The sequence below is a fragment of the Rhizophagus irregularis genome, chromosome 19 (genome assembly GCF_026210795.1).
Source record: "Rhizophagus irregularis chromosome 19, complete sequence".
Classification (NCBI taxonomy): Eukaryota; Fungi; Glomeromycota; class Glomeromycetes; order Glomerales; family Glomeraceae; genus Rhizophagus; species Rhizophagus irregularis.
This window is the reverse complement of record NC_089447.1, coordinates 665614-687427: the sequence shown is the minus strand read 5'-3', so window position 1 is coordinate 687427 and position 21814 is coordinate 665614. Positions and strand designations below refer to the sequence as shown.

General features: G+C 26.1%; 3 protein-coding genes across 3 annotated transcripts; 2 read left to right on the top strand and 1 right to left on the bottom strand.

The window, feature by feature from the left end:
* Positions 1–3627: 3627 nt before the first annotated feature.
* OCT59_010667 (uncharacterized protein) lies at positions 3628–6588 on the top strand (the record flags this gene model as incomplete). Its single annotated transcript, XM_025321748.2, has 4 exons — positions 3628–3849; positions 3933–4166; positions 4251–4608; positions 4686–6588. The coding sequence occupies 4 exons, from the start codon at positions 3628–3630 to the stop codon at positions 6446–6448; spliced, it is 2577 nt and encodes an 858-aa protein (XP_025168031.1). The 3' UTR covers positions 6449–6588.
* Positions 6589–10703: 4115 nt separating this feature from the next.
* OCT59_010666 (uncharacterized protein) lies at positions 10704–12366 on the bottom strand. Its single transcript, XM_025332730.2, has one exon. The coding sequence runs from the start codon at positions 12331–12333 to the stop codon at positions 10759–10761; it is 1575 nt and encodes a 524-aa protein (XP_025168032.1). The 5' UTR covers positions 12334–12366; the 3' UTR covers positions 10704–10758.
* A 6647-nt stretch (positions 12367–19013) lies between these two features.
* OCT59_010665 (uncharacterized protein) lies at positions 19014–21321 on the top strand (the record flags this gene model as incomplete). Its single annotated transcript, XM_066136053.1, has 5 exons — positions 19014–19632; positions 19711–20054; positions 20137–20702; positions 20792–20806; positions 20898–21321. The coding sequence occupies 5 exons, from the start codon at positions 19014–19016 to the stop codon at positions 21319–21321; spliced, it is 1968 nt and encodes a 655-aa protein (XP_066000727.1).
* Positions 21322–21814: the final 493 nt, after the last annotated feature.

The following is a 21814-nucleotide window of genomic DNA, read 5'->3' as shown; positions in this document are numbered from 1 at the left end:
ATCTCAACTTTTTTTAAAGTTTTAAGGTTCACAATAAATCATGAAATCATAAATAGGAATCATAGTGAAATTTTCAAAAGTTTGCTCTTTAACCTATTTTAGAAGTGATATAATGGATATTTGAAATGTTTACTGCATATTCTAAAAATAATTGGTGAGTTAAGATAAGTCTCATTGTATAAAATAATATAATTTAATAGCAGATGATAGTAGGTGCTATTGTATAATTAATTAATTATGAGTTTATTTATTTTGTTAGTTGTGAAATTGTCTAGAAATTAGTACATTTTCTATTAGCGTTAGATTAGGGATGGCAAAAAACATGGTTTAAAACAATTTTGGCGTTTTAAAACATGTTTTAAACACGTTTTAAACACGTTTTAAAACATTAAGAACTTTACTCTTTACTACGTAATACATATTTGCAATAAAATTTAAGCATTTTATTATAATACATACTAATTTTAAATCTTCTGAAAGATTTTACATTTCATCAATGATCTTTTAATCGATCAATTAAATCAATAATGTCATTTCCACAATAATCACACTTTTAACGAGGTGTTTTTCGACTACGTCCATCAACTTCTGTAACTTTTTCAAAGTGCTTACAGACGTCTTCTGATGGTGAGAAATAATTTTAATACGCAATAATCATGCCGATCAATGTTTTAAAACACTGATTTAAATTGTTTAAAACATCTTGTTTTAAATCACGTTCCATCCCTACGTTAGATATTGTATGACAAACTTTTGGGAAACTAATGAAACCCATGTTAAATAATTTAGGTAACTAATTAGTTGATATAAGTTAAATCGTATTTTATATAAGAAATTTTTATAGATTTATTTATTTTTACTCGATTTTTTTTAATATATATAATTACTTATCATATTTTAATTTTTTATAGAATTTTTTTTTTTATTATGAATAATTATTATTAAAATTAAATGATACTAAAAATTTTGGTTCTTTATTTGACTTATTTATGCGGATTATGTTTAATTTTTATAAAACTTCAAAAATTCTTATTAAATGCGTCTGATATAAAGGACTATGCATTTTGATTGGTTATGTCACATGATGCTGATCATTTGTTTCGTCATTAATCTGTAAAATTAACAAATAATGAACTCAATATAATACTATAAGATGTTGGTAAAAAGTATGCCAAAAGCACCAAAGAATATTTATGGATAATATTCCAAAGAATTTTCAAAACGTTTCGTCACTCAGTTCATAACTACTTTATGAGAAAGAACGGGAGTAACTAACTAAAGAACTAAAGAGGGCAATTATGGTTACGATATAAAGAATTTCCTATGTAGAGTTTACGATACAACCAGAGCTGTAAGACACCTTTGAAGACGTAACGGTTACAGATCTTGCTTCTTTTATCTGATGATGTGAAAATTTGATGAATCATCCTTCTTTTTCTTTTATTGGGCGTACGCTATTGGTTTTACATCCTTGCTTTCTTTGTCATTGGCCAATATTGATGGCTCATTTTCCGTCAGTAAATTATTATTGAACTAGAGATGATAGTATTAAGAGGTTGTACAGTTCACGAGAAGCGTCATAATTTACGATTGTCAACGTGATACCGGGAAAATATCACCAGACTTTAGGGTCAGGCCATTCTCACAAATTTTTACCAAAAGATCACATAAATAAAACTCAATTTTTACCGAATACAATAAGTACTTCAGTACTGTCCACGAATCAGGATCTTAGACATACAGACTAGATGATATTCGGGCTTGATGCTGTCCATTATGTACACTAAAAGGAAGATAATGTTACATCACACAATCCTTTATCTTTGATTAAAAAATCACTGATAAATGTAACTTTTATGTCAAATAGTTTAGGAGGAGTTAGTTTTTAAGTACTATTTAATAGTTTATATAATAAAAATTGGTAAAAAAAGTAAAAAGGGTAGGAAGGGAAAAGGAAGTGAAGGTCAAAAGTAGTTGAGAAAAGATTTGTAAGGCGATCGTTACCATTAGCTTTTTTACATAAAATTAGTATGATGTCAACTTTAAAGAAATCGAAAAATTTTTTTATTACAAATTTTATAATATAATGGTAAATTACTGAAAATAAAAGGAATTTATGTAAGAAATAATACTAAAAGTTTTGAAATATTAAATTAGCGTAGATTTTATCGTATTTAAAAACAAATGTCTAACCCTATTTCATTTAATTTGCAATTCAATTATTCAAGTATTGAAGTATTCAATAATGAAAAAATACTAAGTGATGTTTAAAGATTTTTAGTTTCATTTTGTTTTTCTTCAATTTATTTTTCTAATTTTTTTTTCATATTCTTCTATTTGAGAATAAATTTAATTATACAATTATTAAGTTATTCATTAAAAAAATTGTTTTTATTTCTAAGTTAATCTATAACATACAATGAAAATGACCTGAAATATCATGATATTTATCTAATAAAGAGTAACTAATTAAATTATAAATATCAAATGAATTATTTAGGCCTTTAGGCCTTTAATGTAATTTTTATTTCACTTATTTTTGATTTTCAATATCCCAAATTTAATATTTCTATCGGCACAGTCAGTTAAATAAATTTTACAAACCACCTCTGGTAAGTGGTAACATTTTATCAGATTGTTGTATTAATTCATCAATATTTTATTTCCATTGGCTTAACCTCAAGTACTCCTTAGTGAGCCCAATCAATTAATCTATCACCAAATGTTGTGCTCAATTAAAATTGAGATCAATTGAATCAAACTGTTGACCAATCACAAAAAAAACATATCCGTAACTCTTTAATCACAATCATGTGATATGTGATGATCATGATTTACGCAGAATTTTTTGGGGTGCTCTTGAGGGTAGTTTGTTAACGTTTTTACTAGCTGAGTGTGAACAGAAGAGTCAAAAAGACAAAATAACCTTGATCCGATCAAAAACTTAACCGTAAAATTCGAAAGATTTTTTTGGTTTTCAGAAAACGAGAAATGATTCGAAAAGAATTGTTTAATAGTACACGTGTTATCAAATGATCAGCGATACAATCGATCATCGTCAATGATGATTTGCGTTGCTTTTATATAGACAAAATCAGATATGTATTAACAAAGTTGGTAAATTTAAAAAAAAATCTCTTTTAAAACATTAATAAATATTTAAGCAAATAAAGTTGCCTATAGTAACTTGCAATTTTAAACAAAGATATCGAACGAGCTATTCTTAAATACAGTATATAAGTTATTTATTGAACTCTATGTATTGGAACTATGTATGCTGGCTGGCGTTATCTAAAAAAAAAAAACATACATAATTATGTATTTACGTAATGTCTGACTTTGCATAGTCAAATCGTAATGACGAAATTTTAGAACAAAAATGTACATTATAGGATGATCTTTCAGGTGTAAGCACTTATTATATCACATGTTAGACCATCCAACTTGGGAACGATCTGATCATGTTCAGAACAATCTTACCAAGGTGAACAATTAATAGCGGTCAAAACCTGTTCTTACAACTAATGATTAACGATAAATATAAAAATCGGTAGTACAATCGAATTTTATATAAGAAACCATTTGAGCGCTAAAGAAAAAAAAATAAAAACGGTTTTTTTTTACAAAATGTCGATAAATAAAAATTTCAATTACGTTGATTGGATAAGAAAAGCAATCGAGAATAATTTTATTACTTACTATGATCATAACGAATTTAAAAATAAAAAAAAAATTGAAAATAGTAATAATTCAGTCGGAAAAATATTTAAAGCAAACTGGAATAACACTAATACTAATTTGGTCGTGAAAACATTGTACGAATTGGACGTTAAAAAAATTGTAAATGAGGTATTTGAAATTTTAATATATTTCATATTATTAATAATTTCACAAAAATCTTATCTTATTTATAAAAATAATATATATAACAGCTCAAAGCGCAGAAAGAAGTTAATTTTCATATAAATATTTTACAAATTTATGGAATTTCAAAATTAGACGATCAGTATTCATTAGTATTAGAGTACGCGGATGGTGGATCATTATATTCTTACTTGAAGAAAAGTTTCACTAAACTTGAATGGGATGATAAATATTGTTTAGCGTTACAACTCGCAAATGCTATAGAATATATTCATAATGAAGGTATAATCCATTATAATCTGGTATGCAATAATTATTTAAAATATTTCTTCTTATTATTTGTTACATAAATCAACGATTATTCATTTGTTTATATATATTTTTAGCATGCGCAAAATGTACTGATACATAAAAATATCATTAAAATTGCAGATTTTGGCTTATTTAAAAGGGTGAATGAAATATCAAATTATTCCAATAAAGCATTAGATTTTCTTCCTTATTTAGATCCAAAAAACTTTAATAATGCATTTAATATCAAATATGAAAGTCAACCTCATATAATGAATTTCAAATCAGACATTTATAGTATAGGAGTTCTTTTCTGGTTATTGTCAAGTGGACGTAGACCTTTTTATGATGTAGATACACAATATGATATAATTTTAGCCACGGAGATAGTAAATGGAAAAAGAGAAGAGATCATTAAGGACACGCCTGTTGAATATAGTGATATATATACAGGTACGTATCATAGGGTACCGGACATTTCGTCGAAATCTATTTAGCAGACAATTAATGATGTAAAATTCTATTTTTAGCGTGTTGGTCAGATGATCCTGATGAAAGACCATCTATTCAAATAGTAGTTTCATGTCTTAAATCAATAATTGATCATTCTATCAAATCTATTGCAAATGAAATTGAGAATCATTCTATCAAATCTATTACAAATGAAATTGAGAAAAAATCATCGAATAATGATCTTAATTACATGATGGATGATTATGATTTATCTATATATGACCACTTTTCAAAAATTATGATAGATGACGACTACAGTTTAAACACGTTTGATTACGTAAAAAATAATTTATTAATACCTAATTTAACTGATTTTACTAATAATGTTGAAAAAATTGTTGATAAATTAATTGACCATTTGATTAGAATGCATGATGAATTGTGTTATCTTCCTACTGAAGCAAGAGAAATCATCAATCAAAATCTTCAAGATCTTGATAAGTTTTTACAAATTAAAATTTTCGATTGGCTTATTAGAAATCAAACATCATCAAAATATATTTTTTTTCGTGGCTTTCTTTATTATAATGGAATCATTATTATAGAGAAAGATGAGGATAAAGCATTTGGATTGTTTTCAAAAGCATCAAAAGATAATTATCCTATTGCTCAATTATATTTAGGTAAATTACATAAAGATCCTAAAAAAGCCTTTTATTGGTATCAAAAATCGGCGGAAAATGGAAGTAAATTTGCACAATTTTATTTAGGTAAATGTTATGAAAATGGAAGTGGTATTGAAAAAGATAATTTTAAAGCATTCAAATATTATAAAAAAGCAGCAATAAGTGGAAATAAAATTGTACAATTTAATTTAGGTAGATGTTATTTATGTGGTATAGGTATAGAAAAAGATTATGATAAATCATTTGAATGGTTTGAAAAATCAGCTAAACAAGGGTATACTATTGCTCAACTTGAACTTGGAATATTATATGAAAAAGTGAAAAACGATTTTGAGAACTCATTTTATTGGACTGAAAGAGCAGTAAAAAAAGAAAGCAAATTTACACATTCTCATATAGGTACACATTATGATAATTGTTTGGATGCTCAGAAGAATGATTTTAGATCATTTGAATGGTATGAAAGATCAGCCAAACAAGGATGTTATAGTGCAATATATATATTAGGACATTTATATTTAAAGGGAATAGGTACTGGAAAAAAATTAAAAGAATCAGTTCATTTGATTGAAAAAGCGGCAAAAGAAGGAAATAAACATGCGCAATTATATTTAGGAAGATTTTATGAAGTAGGAATTATTGTTAAGAAAAGTTGTGTTGAAGCATTTAAGTGGTACAAAAATGCAGCGAATGATGGAGATAAATATGCTCAATTAATATTAGGATTTTATTTTGAAAAAGGTGGGTATGAATTTGCAAAAAAGGATATAAAAAAAGCGGTATGTTGGTATGAAAAGTCAGCTGAACAAGAATATGCTTATGCACAATGTTGTCTAGGATATTTATACGAAAAAGGCAAAGGAATTGATCGAGATTTAAGAAAAGCCATTTATTGGTATAAAAAAGCAGCAGAAAATGGTTATGAAGCTGCGCATTATCTTTTAGCTAAATTTTATGAAGTCGTTGAAAAAAATGAAGCTGAAGCATTTAAGCATATTAAATATTCTATTGAAAAAGGTTACTTCAAAGGAATGTTTATACTTAGAGAATATTATAGTAAAGGAATCGGAACTGATATTGATAAAGAAAAGGCAATTAATTTATTTAAAATTGCTTCTAAAATAAAAAAACTGACGAAACAAGCTAATTTATAATTTAGTAAATTCTCACATTTTCTAGTAATTCAAGAAAATCAATTGATTAAATTGAGATTTTTTTTAAACCTCCTTGTATTACTAATTTTTAAATTATTATGTATAAATATTAAATAAATAAATAAAAATTATCCTCAAAATATCATGTGTATCAGGTAAAGTTTAAAAAAAGTTTAAAAGTAAGGTTTGATGGTTACACCAGATAAATCACTTATTTCAGTTATTTGGCACTTCGAGCCGAATAACTATTAAATATTGTTGCAGACTTGAGATGTCTTAATTATTTGAGTTACATACTGTAGTAGTTGTGTGAACGATACGGATCATGTCCTGATCGTAATAAAATCAAATACATATTGGGATTGGTGCCAAAATCGTATTTCTAAACGACTTCGAAGAGTATTCGAAAAATGGGCTAGTGGGAATAAACTTATAGATAAATTTATACAGCGACTCAATTAAAAGCTAGAAATTAGAAGAAAATTATAGAATGGTTTCCATGCAATAATTTAAGGAATATATATTATCTTGCCTTAAGGCTATTTGGTAATTTATTTTGGTTGGGTCCTTTGAAATCATGAAGTGCAATACATTATTAAAGTAGGAATGACAGAGGTCATTTCTCGCGTTATAATACTCAATAAATTCTTAAATGTTTGTCAAGGATTAAGAACGAAAATTGAGAAGCATTGAAATTTATGAAGTCATGGAAAATGAATTACTTGGAATTAATAAAAAGATGTAGGATCCTGATCTTGTTAAAAATCAACTTCTCCAACTGCTGAAGAATTGTAATGAATGTTATAGAATTTTTTCTGATATTTGAAGAACTCTTTTACCAGATAAAATAATAAATCTGTTTAAAAGATAATTTTTTTTTAAAAAAAATTATAAATTATTAATAATTTAACTGATACTATCTAATTCCTTTTTTTCGAAAATCATCCATTATTTTGTTATACAGACATAAAATCGATTATTCTACAAATTAAATGAAATTCTAAATAAGATGACGTCGAGTTCAAAGATTATAATTAATTATGATAATAATAAAAATATTTTTGTGTAAAAATTTAGGTAAGTACTTCTTCAAAATATATTAGCATATTATCTGTTATCCTAAAATTAGTATAATTATAAAAGATTCGCGACACTACATAATAACCCGACCTGAAATTTTATATACTATTTCTTTCTCCTCTTTTAAACATGGATCAAAGAATATTTGCTTTGGATCAAAAAATTTCTTATTAAACAATTTCACCATTAGGTAGACCACGAAAAAATAAAGGACCTCGTGCAGTATGTGGTTTATAAGACAATAAAGAAATCTTCAGATAGTTAAAAGGTAGGTCTCTTGAGATTTGAGAAAGCTAATTAATACTTCAATAGTTCTAAGCTTAAAATTGGTGATGTGATGTGCTGAATAACATTACAATGAGCTAGTAGTTTATGATTACATAAAGATAAGTCGGGAACAATGATTTTTCATATAATGCTGGAGGTGACTGACCACGAGAATCAAAGCAGAGTCAGATCATCTTAGTACCTGATGAATATGACCAGCTTCTTAATAAAACAAAATCAGTTGAGGAACTAGTGGCTAAAATACATGAATTAGAATACAATTCGTTTGAAATCAAATATTTAATTTATCAGTATTGTTTCAATGATTATTATTTTTTATTGATAAAAGAATTTTTCTTAATCATAGTATTTGATACTTTTCGTGATTTCCTAACAACAAAGTTCAATGTCTCCCTATAAAAAATTTTTATCCGAATATTTCCATTATTTCTCCGTGTCTTCCGTAAAAATTCCGTGAAAATAATACATTCACGGAAAAATATGGAAAGATAAAACACGGATCAGATTTTTTACAGGGTCTTCTACTGTTTTATATAATCATCAACATCACGAGCATCAAAAACCTATTATCGATCCTGATGAATTTTAAATTTAGAGGTGTGATTCTGAACTAGTTGGATTTTTTGATTTATTATTTCTATCCATCCACTAATCCAAACGGCAACTTAAAAAAAAGTAATACTTCTTTGTCACTGTATTGCATCACTTCGAAGTAAACAATTAACTGCTGCAAAAAGTGCCATTGGGATAAGCTTAGCTAGTTCAAGGGACATCTGTAACTTAAATTAATATGTTAACGGGTATGAGATTAAGTGGTGCATGCATATCAGTCAGTCTATAACAATTTGCAAAAAATTGAAGATGGATATGAAGAATCAGTTCGATCAGTTCGCAAATATTTTTACGTAACTGGTAATGTAAGAATAATTTTTGTAATTGAATCTAATACAAAATTATTATTAATTGATGATTATCATGATTTATCATTAAAAAAAAAATCATGATTTATCAACCAAAATGCCGCTTCATAATCACGAATCGCACATATTGCTACTCTATTAATTAATACATCAGATCTCGCACCAATTCATTTTTTTCAAATAACAATCATAGCGTTCACAATTCCAATGGTGTTGAAGCTGATATGATAAAAGAAGCATTGGAAAATAAATTTATGAAAACTTTTAATGTAAGCTATAATTAAGCAAGAGTACTTGGAATCAATTACCTGGCATTTCAAAATTAAATGAAGTAGAACTTAATAGAATCTTTGATAATCCATTCATATGATGCAAATATATCTGAAAGGCATATCAAAATTTTTGATTCAATCAAACTTATTAACTTTATTCCATTGAATTTTAAAAATACAGATGATTATCCAAAGACTCTTGATTAATTTGTAAAGTACGTATGCACAGTAATTATGCATTAACTGTATTAAATTAATTAACAATAAATTTTTAGACTTACAGAAGTTCAATCCTATTTAAGCAACTACATTATTCAATACACTGCTGATTTTCCGAGTCAACTTTATATCGGACGAGCCCATTGTTAACAGAATGCAGCTAGGAATACAAGTCTTAAGTTCCAGACTATATTTTACACAATGTTCCGATTCTTGGTCCACTTCATGTTTCATTAAAAACTCGAGAAACACGTTTTTTACTTTCCATCCCTTTTTAATTAATTGTACAAGGTAAAAAAACGCAACTTGGCGACAAAGCCAAAACCTTGGCGAATTAACCTTCTCTATTTGGCGTATACAGGATGGTCTTTGATTAAAGAACATATTTTTTCACGTTTCGTTCAATAAAAAGTATTGGACATCAAATCCTTATTGATTTGTTAGATAATCTAATACTAGCAACTTTAGATATACAAACTATTTCGTGGAAATCGTTTTGAGGAAATACTTGAAGCAATTTTTCGTCTTTGGACGGTAATGCTAAGATCCCAACGAAAAAATTATAATAAAATTATGTTAGCATTTATTTTAGATATTCGATATTGTCATAATTGTCAACATCTTATAATCGACTTACTTAAAAACTGAATTAACAATTCTTGATGAATATCCCATTGAAATTTCTACAACCTTGTGGACGACAATACACCAGACTGGATCAGGCGTGATGCAATTTTTATTGATCACTGCCGGAATGAAAATGATTTTGCACGATCCTTTGCCAAAAAAAAAGCTGGACTTGATGACAAGACAGACGGCAATTTTTCTTTTGAGTCTGATAAAGAGAATTGGAGCGTTAAAACTGAGAAAAAAAAAGTTAAGAACAAACTTATTATTTTTCCGCCACTTACAATAGACGAAGGATTTAACAAAAGCAATATCAGGCATATTTGCTAATTTTACGAAATTAAAAGCAAATACGTTAAGTTTTTTTGCTTTGATCAGAATTTAGCAAGCACTTACAGAAATACTTGGCTGAGTATAATAATTCTACATTTCAAAACTAACAGAGATTTTGCTGGTTCTCATATCTTTTTTTCGAAAAATGATTTTGCAATCCAATGACTTATAATACGGCTAGCAATTAGATTTTTCTATCGAATTATTTGTAAACATTCTTCTAATGAACTATACTACAAAATTGGTGTTAATTTTAAGATTAAAACCCATCTCCAAAGTTCAAAGTTGTGCCACAAAGTAAAGGAGATTTCGAGCCAAGACGCGTTGAATAGCCACAATCTTCATAATTCTAGTTTTTACTTGTATCAAACCGATTTTTCTGAAGTCATATGACCTAAATAAGATAATGCGTTAAAAAAAAACCTTTTTATTATCTGTTCTTAGGTGACTCATTTTAAACTGCACATATACTTAGGTAAATATGATTGGCTTTATTTATAAGTGAATAAAAAATAGTAAACAAACCAAATAAACCCTAAAGCTAAATATTAAAAATCTATAAATACCAATATTATATGTCTTTATAAATATAGATATCATGTATACTATTAAATTCCATTATTTTAATTCCTTTTGCTTTAATTCTATTCAATAATTTTGATTCCTCATCATTCAAATTTTTATCCAATTTCGTCACACCAAGAATTTTTAAACTATTGTTACTTCCTTCAATATAATTTAAAACAACTTTAAGAAATTTTAAATCAATAATATAATTTAAATTAATTATTTCAAACTTATTATGACAATTTTCTAAAAATTCCTTAAACAGTAAAAACCTATTAGGATTGGGATCATGATAATAAATAGAAATTTTACTAATATTAATTGGTATATTATTTGCTAAATCTTCACCTAATTTAGTATTTTGAGAAAAAATGCTAACATTTAACATTCTTGTTTTTAAATTTCTAAAAAGTGATAAAAATGATAAATCAATATGAAATTTAATACTTATTTTTAATAAAATAAGATTTGGACAATACATTAAAATATTTTCAATAAGAAGAACTGTCGGATTCTCAATTATTAATCTCTGTAATGATTCACCTAAATATTTGATCATTAATGATGTGATATCAACACTCCAATCACTATTGATTACATTGCTTACAATTGATAGTTCTTTGAGCTTAAATGAAGCAAATTTTAAAATCTCACATTGGTTTAATAATATACCTTTACAATATTTAAAACTTAAATATTTTAAATTATATAAATTATTAAAATTTTTTAAACTAACATTACTAAAGTTGGTATTTGTAAATTCAATACTAACTAAAGAATTCTTTTGAAATTCTAAAGACCAAAGAACATTATTTAATAAAGAATAACAATTTGCTATCTTAAATATTTCAAGTTTGTTTAGCTCTTGAATAATTGTACAAAGCTTTTCAAAAGTAACAAAATGATTGAAAGTTTCATATCTTTGAGGAAACTTAATTATTAATTTTCTCAAATTTAAACAATTATTTACTATATTACTTAAAAATTCTTGTTCAATTCCATTGCCTGATTTATAAATATTAAATGATAATGAATTTAATTTTGTTAAATTTGAAGTGAAATTTTGAACATCAAAGGTTTTATAACTTTCTTTATAAAATATATATGATGAAATATCTAATTGTTTAATGTTTTTACTTTGACGTAAAATTGATATATGAAATATTGAAATAATATCATATATATCCTTAGAAAAAACAGATGGACCTGAAAAATATTTTAACATACATTTAATAATTATGGTATCTATTGTATGATGATTATATATTTCCAAATATTTTAAATATTCAAATAATGGTTTGTATTCTTCATCTAAATTAATATTATTAATTCGGTTTGGTCCTAATTGATTCTTCAATTGTAAAATTTCTGCTTTATTAAAGCAATAAATTAAGGTCAAGATTATTGAGCAATTTTTTTCAGATGTAGGTATAATAAAAGGATTTGCATAAAGTAAAGGAATTGTTGATTTGCACCAAAATCGATTAGTTAATAAACAATTAAATAAAGTTGAATGATCATTTTGAAGGTGTTGTAAAATATGATAAATACAATCATCTGGTAAATAAGGTAAAGTCATCTTAAAAATTTAGGGAAGGAAAGGAAAGTTTTCACGGAGTATCGGAGCAAGTTAGCTATTATAAGCATAATTTGGAAGCCACAATTAGTCACATGGTTGTACATAAATTTTGTAATACGGTAACAAATACCATCCAAATTTTTAGGTTGTACAATAATTTGTAATAATAATAGAAATAATAGACCAATCACGGTCGATCATTTTTGAAGATATCCCTTCGGTGAAATGAATTTTGGTGAAATGTACCGTAACCATATTTTTTTCTTTAAAATTTAATAAACCATTCCCGTCAGTGAAATGAACTCAATATGACTGCCCATGAAATAATTGTCGATGAAATAGACTAAAACTTATAACAATCAATTGAATAAAATGAAGATAAACATGATACTAACTATATTGTTTTCTATAAATTCTATGGAAAAGAAAGATAGTTTGGACTTCCATATTTTTTTCATCGGAATTTGATCTGCCTTTTGTATAATAGATCGGCAAAATTTTTTCTCGCAGATCAAATTTAATGAAAGAATAAGGAAATAAAGGAAATGATTTTGTACATCATAGCTTAATAAAATGTATATATAATTTTTTGATTTTATATTTTATGATTACTGTAACTGAATCTGTAATAATTGCTTTCGCAAATAGTTCTATTATTTTGTATTAACATTTTTTTAAAAAGTTATATTAAAAATTTACGTACATGTGCGTAAAACTTTGATAATCATATATATTATTGTTAATCACATGATAATCATGAGTATACTCATATTAAGTTTTCGTTAAAAACTTTAGTAAGTTACTTTAAATTCTTTAATATTCTTTTAACCTTTAAATTAATTTCTTCTTTTTTTCTAATAACGAACCATACTTTAATATGAAAACTAAAAATAAAGATAATAATATTCAACCAGTACGATATAGTAATAGAGAACAACAACTCAAATAAGTAATCAGAGATTTATTATCAAAAATATAATGATCTGCAATTTGACCATTTACGTTAAAGCTAAAGCTTTTTTTTTTAAGTTCTCATTTCCCCCCTTTTTTCTTTCATTCTTTCACTCTCTCTTTCTTCGCCCTTTCCACTACTTTCCTTTCCTTCACCCTTCTTTCTTTTCTTTTCTTTAATATTATAACAAACTGTTGCTAAAGATTCATTTATTTTTTTTAGACGTTTATATTTTGGAGTATGTATACATGGAAAATTCAGTGGGATTTTCTTTAAATAAATAATTATTCTAGCGAACATTTCAACTAATCAATTTTTTTTTTGATTATTAATTTTTTTTGTCCGATTTTTTTTTCAAAAAATTTTTCTCCCTTTTTTTTCCAACCCGAAAAATTTTTTTTCTCATTCTTTTTTTTATTAAATAATCCCCATTGTTTTGGTCTTTGTCCTTTTTTCTCAGAATTTTTTTTGTACTTATTTTTTTCGGATTCCTTTTTTTCGGAAGTTTCCCTTTTTTTTTAAACTGATTTCTTTCTTTACCCTTTTTCTTCCCTCCCCCAAATTTTTTTTTAAATTTTTTTTTCTTTTTCTTTCAATTTTTTATTATTATTAAATAAAAAATAAAATATTATATATTAAATATATTTACAAAATTATTATTTTTTTAAAAAAATCACCACAACATATCAAATATAGGAAAATTGACCAACGTTGATAGAAAGATGAGTAAGGTTTTTTCAATTAAATTGAACGCTGGATAAATAGTTTGATTTTTCAAATTCATAAAAATCAATTTTAAAATCAATTTAATTAATTATAAGTTTTTTACTTCAAATCACCGGGGGTGAGTATCACCGTTGGCCAGAATTATCAAATTTTACTGGCACTCTATTTTTTTAATGCTGGTCGATCGTCATAATTTCAGTCATCAGTGATCATCACCCCCGGTGATAGTTAGAAAAATTCTAATTATAAAATATGTAAAAATATCAATTTTTTTTGAAGAAATTGTTGATTTAATAATAGATTATTATAACCAAATCCATATCCGAAATTCTCTAAATAACTACTAGATTTTTGAATAAAGATTTTAATTCTGATTTAGTTAAATTAAGTACCAAAAGAATAATAATAAATGAAATGAATAGATTCTATAAATACATTTAATTATTCAAATATTCTTTTTAAGTCGGTTATAAGTTTAAGATTGACGTACTTTGCTATCAGTGGTGATTTTTTTGGTAGTATTTTATAATGCTTTTTAAATAATATTAATAGGAATTTTTGACATGTCATGTAAATATCATATTTAATAACATATATATTAATAAGTCTATTAATAAGTATGATATTTAATATTAATATTATAACCAATATAAAAGGATAATTGTCATATATTACAAAATTATTATTTTTTTACATTTCATTGTAATATGGTATTTTAATATATATTAAATTATAATAGCAATTATATTGTCAATTATTACAAAATATACATTACAGGATTATTATATGGTAATCAAAAAAATAGGCACTGATAGCTAAGTAATATAAAATAAGAAAAAATTAATCAAAAAAATGAGGGTGAATGAAAAAATAAGGAGAGTAAAAGGGAATAAAAGAAACGAAGGGGGAGTGAGGGAGAAACGAAATGGAGCAAAGGGGAGTGAAAGAAACAAAAGGAACAAAAAAGATCAAGTGGGAATGAAAAAAATGAAAATAATGGAGGGGGACGAAATGGAGCAAAGGGAATAAAAAAATGAAAGGAACAAAGGGTAGTGTAAAGAGAAGTGGGAATGGAAAAAAAATGAAAATGACAAAGGATAGTGTAAAGGAACGAAAAAGATGAAGTGGGAATGGAATAAAAATGAAAGAAATGAAGGGTATTGTAAAGGAATGAAAAAGATGAAGGAACGAAGAGGAAATAAAAAACAATGGAAAAAATGAAGGAAGGGAAGAATAAAAAGAGCAAAAGAGATGAAAAGACAAAAAGAAAACAAAAAAATAGAGAAGGGACGAAATGAGATAAACAGGGGACCAAGTAAAAACAAAACCCATAAACTAAAAGAAGAAATAAAGTTAGTAGTGAACGGAAATTACATGTAATAAATAAGCAAATACAAAAAAATAAAAAACATACTTTAGTAGTTACAAAGAAGAACCGAAAGACCTAAAAAGAATGAATTCAAAATATAAAATGATCAGCTCATTAATTAGCCAATAAAATTTAATGTACAAATTTAATAATAAGGTGATATCACCGGTGCGAAGCAACGGGTGACTGCTAGTAAGTATATATTATTTTTCAGTTTTTAAAAAAAGTATTTTATCATTTATTAATTTAATGTATTTGTATGGATATGTTTTCATATATCTTTACAAAAATAATAATAAAATAATACATAATTATTCAAACTTAAGTACTTTGTTCTTGGGCTTTTCATATTTTAAATTTTGCGCCATTGATAGTCTTATTATAAATCACGTGACTACACGCTCCCCTTAATTTATTTACTGATTGTGAAGCTTGTTAATCTATATTATCCCCTGATCGGCACCATTTATACAGTTATCCGATTGTACTTATACCTACTGGATGATCAATTTATATATATTTATTTATGCGTTTCTAGTACATATTTACTCTAGATAACTAGACAAATTATTTATTTTGTAATGTTAATAGTAAAATTACTACATTTAACAAACTTAAGACGAAAATTATCAATTAAATCATCTTTACGCTTTAAAGGAATTGTGATATTTTGAATTTCAGTGAATGGTTCTGTTTTAGTCTCTTCCTGAGATGATAAATTTTCAATTCTTTGTTCCGTATTTAGATCTTCGGCAGATTTTTCCAAATTTTCTTGCATCGAAATATCCTTTTATAAATAAAGTGTAAAAAAAATTAATAATTATAATGATAATTTATAATAAAGAATTAATTAGATACTTTTGAAATGCCTGGAAGTGTTAACTTTGCGATGTCCAATTTTTGCTTTTCATTTTGTGTTCGATATCTATAAAATAAATGAATTTTAATGACAAAATAAAAAAATTAAATATTATATTATAATATATACTAACGCATTTAATCCTGCAATGGACCGGTGCAATGTTACATTCATTATAGCTTGTGAATCCAATCCTTCGTCATTTAACTTTTGTGCAGTACGTTTTCGTAATGAATGATTTACAATTCTTCTGTTTATGCAATCAATACCCGTAATATTACAAATTTCTTTTAACATTCCAGATAATTTATCTCGACCTAAATGAAAAGTAGAATACCAATTTTCTAAATAATATATTGAAATTTATTAGTTTGTGTTAAAAATATTGTAGAGAAAGAAATCATATAAAATTATACCTTCAATATCTTTATTAATACGAAGAAAAAAGTTTTCTTCTGCATTATTAGGCCGTAAACTCAAGTATTTTCTAATGTCATGACATGCTCCATATGTTCCTGGTTCATCCAGTGGAATAATATGAACAGGTTGTTGATTAGAATTTGTTTGGTGATAATATCCTCCCTGGTGAGTTTTATCATGAATTGTCACAATGTTATATCCTCCATCATCACGTTTTTTAAAATGGCTAGCCATAATACTATGATATGATCCCCCTCTACGTGCTGTACAACATCCTACCCATAAAAAGACTCTCCTTAATAATCCATCTGGCGAATTACTTGATATATCAGGATGTTCAAAGATTTTTACCATTTCTTCATCAGTAAGAGGATCAGCTCCATTATATTCACCATTATTGATTTCTTCCAATTCTATCATTCTTGTATGTAATGTATCACGCACTATTCTAAATGCAAAATCCTCATGTATATTGAATGGTTCTCTATCTTTAAACATTTCCTGATAAAACCGATTTATAGCACATATACCATTATACAGTGAGTTTGCTTTGTATTCCTTTTTGTCTTTTGTTTGAATAACTATAATGAATTCACATAACAATATTGCAATGGCCTTTTTGTCATAAAGGGTCATTAAATCTATGTTTGGTTGAGTGTCATTTACAAAGCTTTCAAATCTAGAAACCCATAAACGTGTATTTTTGTTAGTATTTTTTGGTTTTGCGGAAGAGACATACTTTTGTAAAGTTTCTATACAAGGACGATCAAATGTTTCTTTATTACGATTTTGATAATGATTTGTGTATTTCAGAAAGTTGATTATTTTCTAAATGAGTCAATCTTCTTTTTAATTCATTTATAGTGACAGTATCATTACTTGAATTTAATAATTCGGAGGCTTTTTTGAAACTAGACATTTTATTTTGAAGTTAAAAAGGAGAGAAAAAAAATGTAAAAAGGAGAGAAAAAAAAATGTAAAAATGATTACAAATAGGGTATTTATATTTATTGATATTACACAATAGACTAAAATAGTCTAAAATAGTCTAAACTATATAAATGGCAGGGGATAAATCAATTATCTCCTGGCTAATTGGAATAGTAAAATTTTACTTATTCCTAATTAGCCAGGAGATAAGTAATACATATATCATAATTTTCGTAAATTAGTATTAATTGATATTAACTATACAATCCTTTTTATAGAATAAATATAAAATAATAAACAATTAAAATCAAACAATATTAATTTATTTTGAGCTAAAATTGATTGCCAATCTTATGGTTCCCCAATAAATTGGTCACACCTTTACGAAAATAGCAATAATTAGAAATATCAGAAATACGAATTATGTAATACTGAAATCTGTATCTTAAAAGCTCTCCCTGTAAAAAATCTGATATGTGTTTTATCTTTCCATGTTTTTTCCGTGAATGTATCATTTTCATGGAATTTATAGCCTTAAATCATGGAAATTTTCATCTCGCTAACATGGATATCCGTGAAGTATCATTTTCACGGAATTTTTACGGAAGACACGGAGAAATAATGGAAATATTCGGATAAAAATTTTTTATAGGGTCTTGTAATTACAATTTTAGGTAAGAATGGAGTCAGTCAGCTTTTGAATAGACCGCAGTATGCAAATTTGATTTGGAACATATTACTTTCAATAAATAAAACTTTTTTACATCATTTTTAAGAAAAATATGGAAATTATCTAACTGGCTACTATTATAACTCTTAAATTATTACTATTTTTTAAATTAACATTTAGTTAGTATAATTTATTGGTCAATATTTTGTGACCCATTTTAGATCTGTTCAGACTATCATCCACATCGAATAATAATCTTAAAATCACATTTTTTATCAAATCTTCGTGTCAAATTATTGAAAATCATATGACCTTCCATCCTATATGACTTATTTGCACGATCAAATGACCTAGCATTGTTACATTATAAAACTATTATTAGTTATAACTATAAACTACTACATCATTATCAATCATTATAAAAGATATTGGTGTTACTATAACAATAATGATAATTATTCTTTCTCATCCACTCATTCACACTAAGTGTTACGTTACATGTGGTTGTATGACTTGTATCATTTTAATCAATTACGTCAAATTAGATAATTTCTTTTTCCTATATAAGTTTATATGACAAATTGATGATTCATAAAGAAATCTAATAAATCATATTATGATTCCAGTTGACTAATACATTAACAAATAATCAATATATATATAAGATAATTTTTTTTCAGATATAATTTTTTTTTCAACTTTGAACACCTTTACTTTAAACAAGTTACATTTCTGCTAATTTTCAAAAAAAAAAATGACTAATCCAAAAATCCTTGCTGAAAATTATAAGAAAATATTAACCATTTTAAATAATATTACCAAGAATGAAGACAACACTCCTCTTATAGATTATCCTGTTCTTATTGGCTCACGTGCTGTAAAATGGCATATTTCTTTTTGTCGTGAACCTAATGATTGGGATATGGTGGCAACTCCTTTACAAACAACTTTATTTATTAATAAAGTCAAAGAATCTGGTGCTACTTTTAAAAATATGAAATTAATTCATTATCCAGGAGGTGGACTAAAACTTGTTGGAGAGTATATTGATCAACATACAGATAAAAAACTTATTAGCTTTGATATTGAACTTGTCTCTGAGAAAGTGGATCTCAGGAACATGAAATCAAATATGAATTTGAATAAAAAAGAAAGTGATGAAGATGAAAGCGATGAGGATGAAAGTGATGAGGATGATAACATCTCTGAAGACAATTCTGATATATCTAATGATTCTGAAGATTTTGAATATTCTGAAGATAATATGGAAGATGATGATATGCAAGATGATGATGAAATCAACAAAATTGAATTTGAAAGGTTTAATGATGTTCACCCAAAACTGAGTGCTCTAATGATTTTAGAATTATGTTGTAATATTAAAGATAAAATGATGTTTCCACTGTTGTAAAATTTCTTATGTATTGTTGCTCCATTGAAAATTCTTGAAGCTTTGAAAACATCTCACATTTATTGGCCAGCAGATTTTCATAAAAATATTTCAGATTTACATTTGTTGAGAATTTTATTAGGTTATAATAAAATTCCCACAATTCAACCACTATGTAGTCCACAACGTGATGAGTCAATTGAACTTATGTTGAAAACTCGTATTAAAGAAACAGAAATTATACGAGGTATACCAGGTGCGCATATCAACTTAAATATGTCCAATGATGATTTCTTGGAAAATAAAGATGATCTTTTTGTACAAAAACGTGTTCCTCATGATGATTTACATGAACGTGTTAAATATGGTGATCATCCAATTCATCAAGGTTTAAAGGATGACCAGGTAATAACCTTATGGACAATAATGATTATGTATTTTAATTAAAATTTTCAATTTAAATACTAATTAAATAATTACAATATAGTCTAAAGCATGGATAAAAAAATCACTTTTTGAAAAACTTGACTATCAAACAAAAATTAATTGTGTAAAAGAAGAAGCAATGACTATTGCACTTGAAAGATATCTTATTCCAATGATCTCCAAAGATCAAGAAAATTCTTATAAATTGGCACTTGCTAGGATCTGTACTACATTAACTAGAGGCTGGTTTCGTCAATTTGCAATTGATAATCATCCTAGAGTTTCAAATCTTGATAAAGATTTATTGTCAATTGCTAATGATATAATTGAGAAGTGTCCTATAAAACAAAAAAGGCCAGATATAATAGAACATGATCCAGAAATTCAAGCTATTTTTGAGTCTATTCGTCCATATACCGAAACAATTTCTTCCTTTGATGAAATTGAGGGCGATTACACTGAAGGTGGAAGAACTGGAATTAAGATTACTTCTCCTGTAAATAATGATGTATCAGTAACAGCTATTATTACAATTATGCATATGTTTAATAATGAAGTTTGCAATCCATATGCTAGATGGACAGCATCTGTTGTAATCTTACCTACTTATGACTTGGAAATCTTAAGGTAGAGTTTATATTAAATAGATTATAATTTTTTTTATACACTTTATTTATTTATGCTTACTAATATTTAACAATTATTTAATTTTTAAGTGATGATGATGACAGGTATGCGTTCTAATTCAGTTTATCGAGAATAATTATATTATTTTTAAAATAAATTGATGCTAATCACAAATCACATTTCAATTTACTTCAGAGATTCTGTTAACATGCGTTATGTAGATATTTCATTTGAAGATCCATTGAAAATTCATCCTTATCATGCGAGTAGATTGAGAAAATTTTCAAAACTTACTTCTAAGCATACATTTGTACTTGGAATTAATGCAAACACTGCTACTGGCGGTAGCTGGGAAGGAGGAGATATTTGGGAACCAATACATATTAAAGTTAGATCAGCTGATTATGTTGCTAGTTTACTTGAAATCCCTGAACTTACTGGTGATTTATTATTTAAATATGTGTTAGATTGTTTGAAACCAATTTTAACAAATAATGGGGATACACCACTTAAGCATTGGATTAATAAATTGAAAGGTAAGGGAGCTATTCCAATTGAACCAAAACAACATCCTTGGTATTATGCTTGGAATTATAAATTGAATAGAAAATCTAAATAATCTAATTGTTAGATATGCACTAGTATTAATAAGTAATTATAAGTATAATTAATTTTCTTATAATATAGAGAGAACTAGATTGGTTATCAATGAAATTATAATAAAGTAACCATATAAATTTTTTGAAATAGCGAATAATAGATTAGTTTGTTATTAAATGATAATTTGTTATGTTTATGTAATAGTGTAATAGTTGTAATAAATATGATGACCAGACCAATATGTCAAGTTATATTTTAAATTAGTTCTTCATTTCTTAGTTTGATAAAAATTATACTAAATTCCTCCTAAAATATTTACAAATCGGATATGAGTGAAATAAGTCAAAATTATGATATTGTTGAACGGCTATTATCGTTATCACTAAATTTTTTAGGATATTCAATATTGCACAAATACTTAAATTTCTCGAAATTTATGCAATATAGTTAACAATATTATATATGTAATTTTTTGTACAAATTTTTTACAATGTATCACATAGAAAATTACT

Bases quoted from the DNA above. Each gene is read 5' to 3' on its own strand.
- OCT59_010666 (XM_025332730.2), bottom strand. From the start codon at position 12,333: ATGACTTTACCTTATTTACCAGATGATTGTATTTATCATATTTTACAA.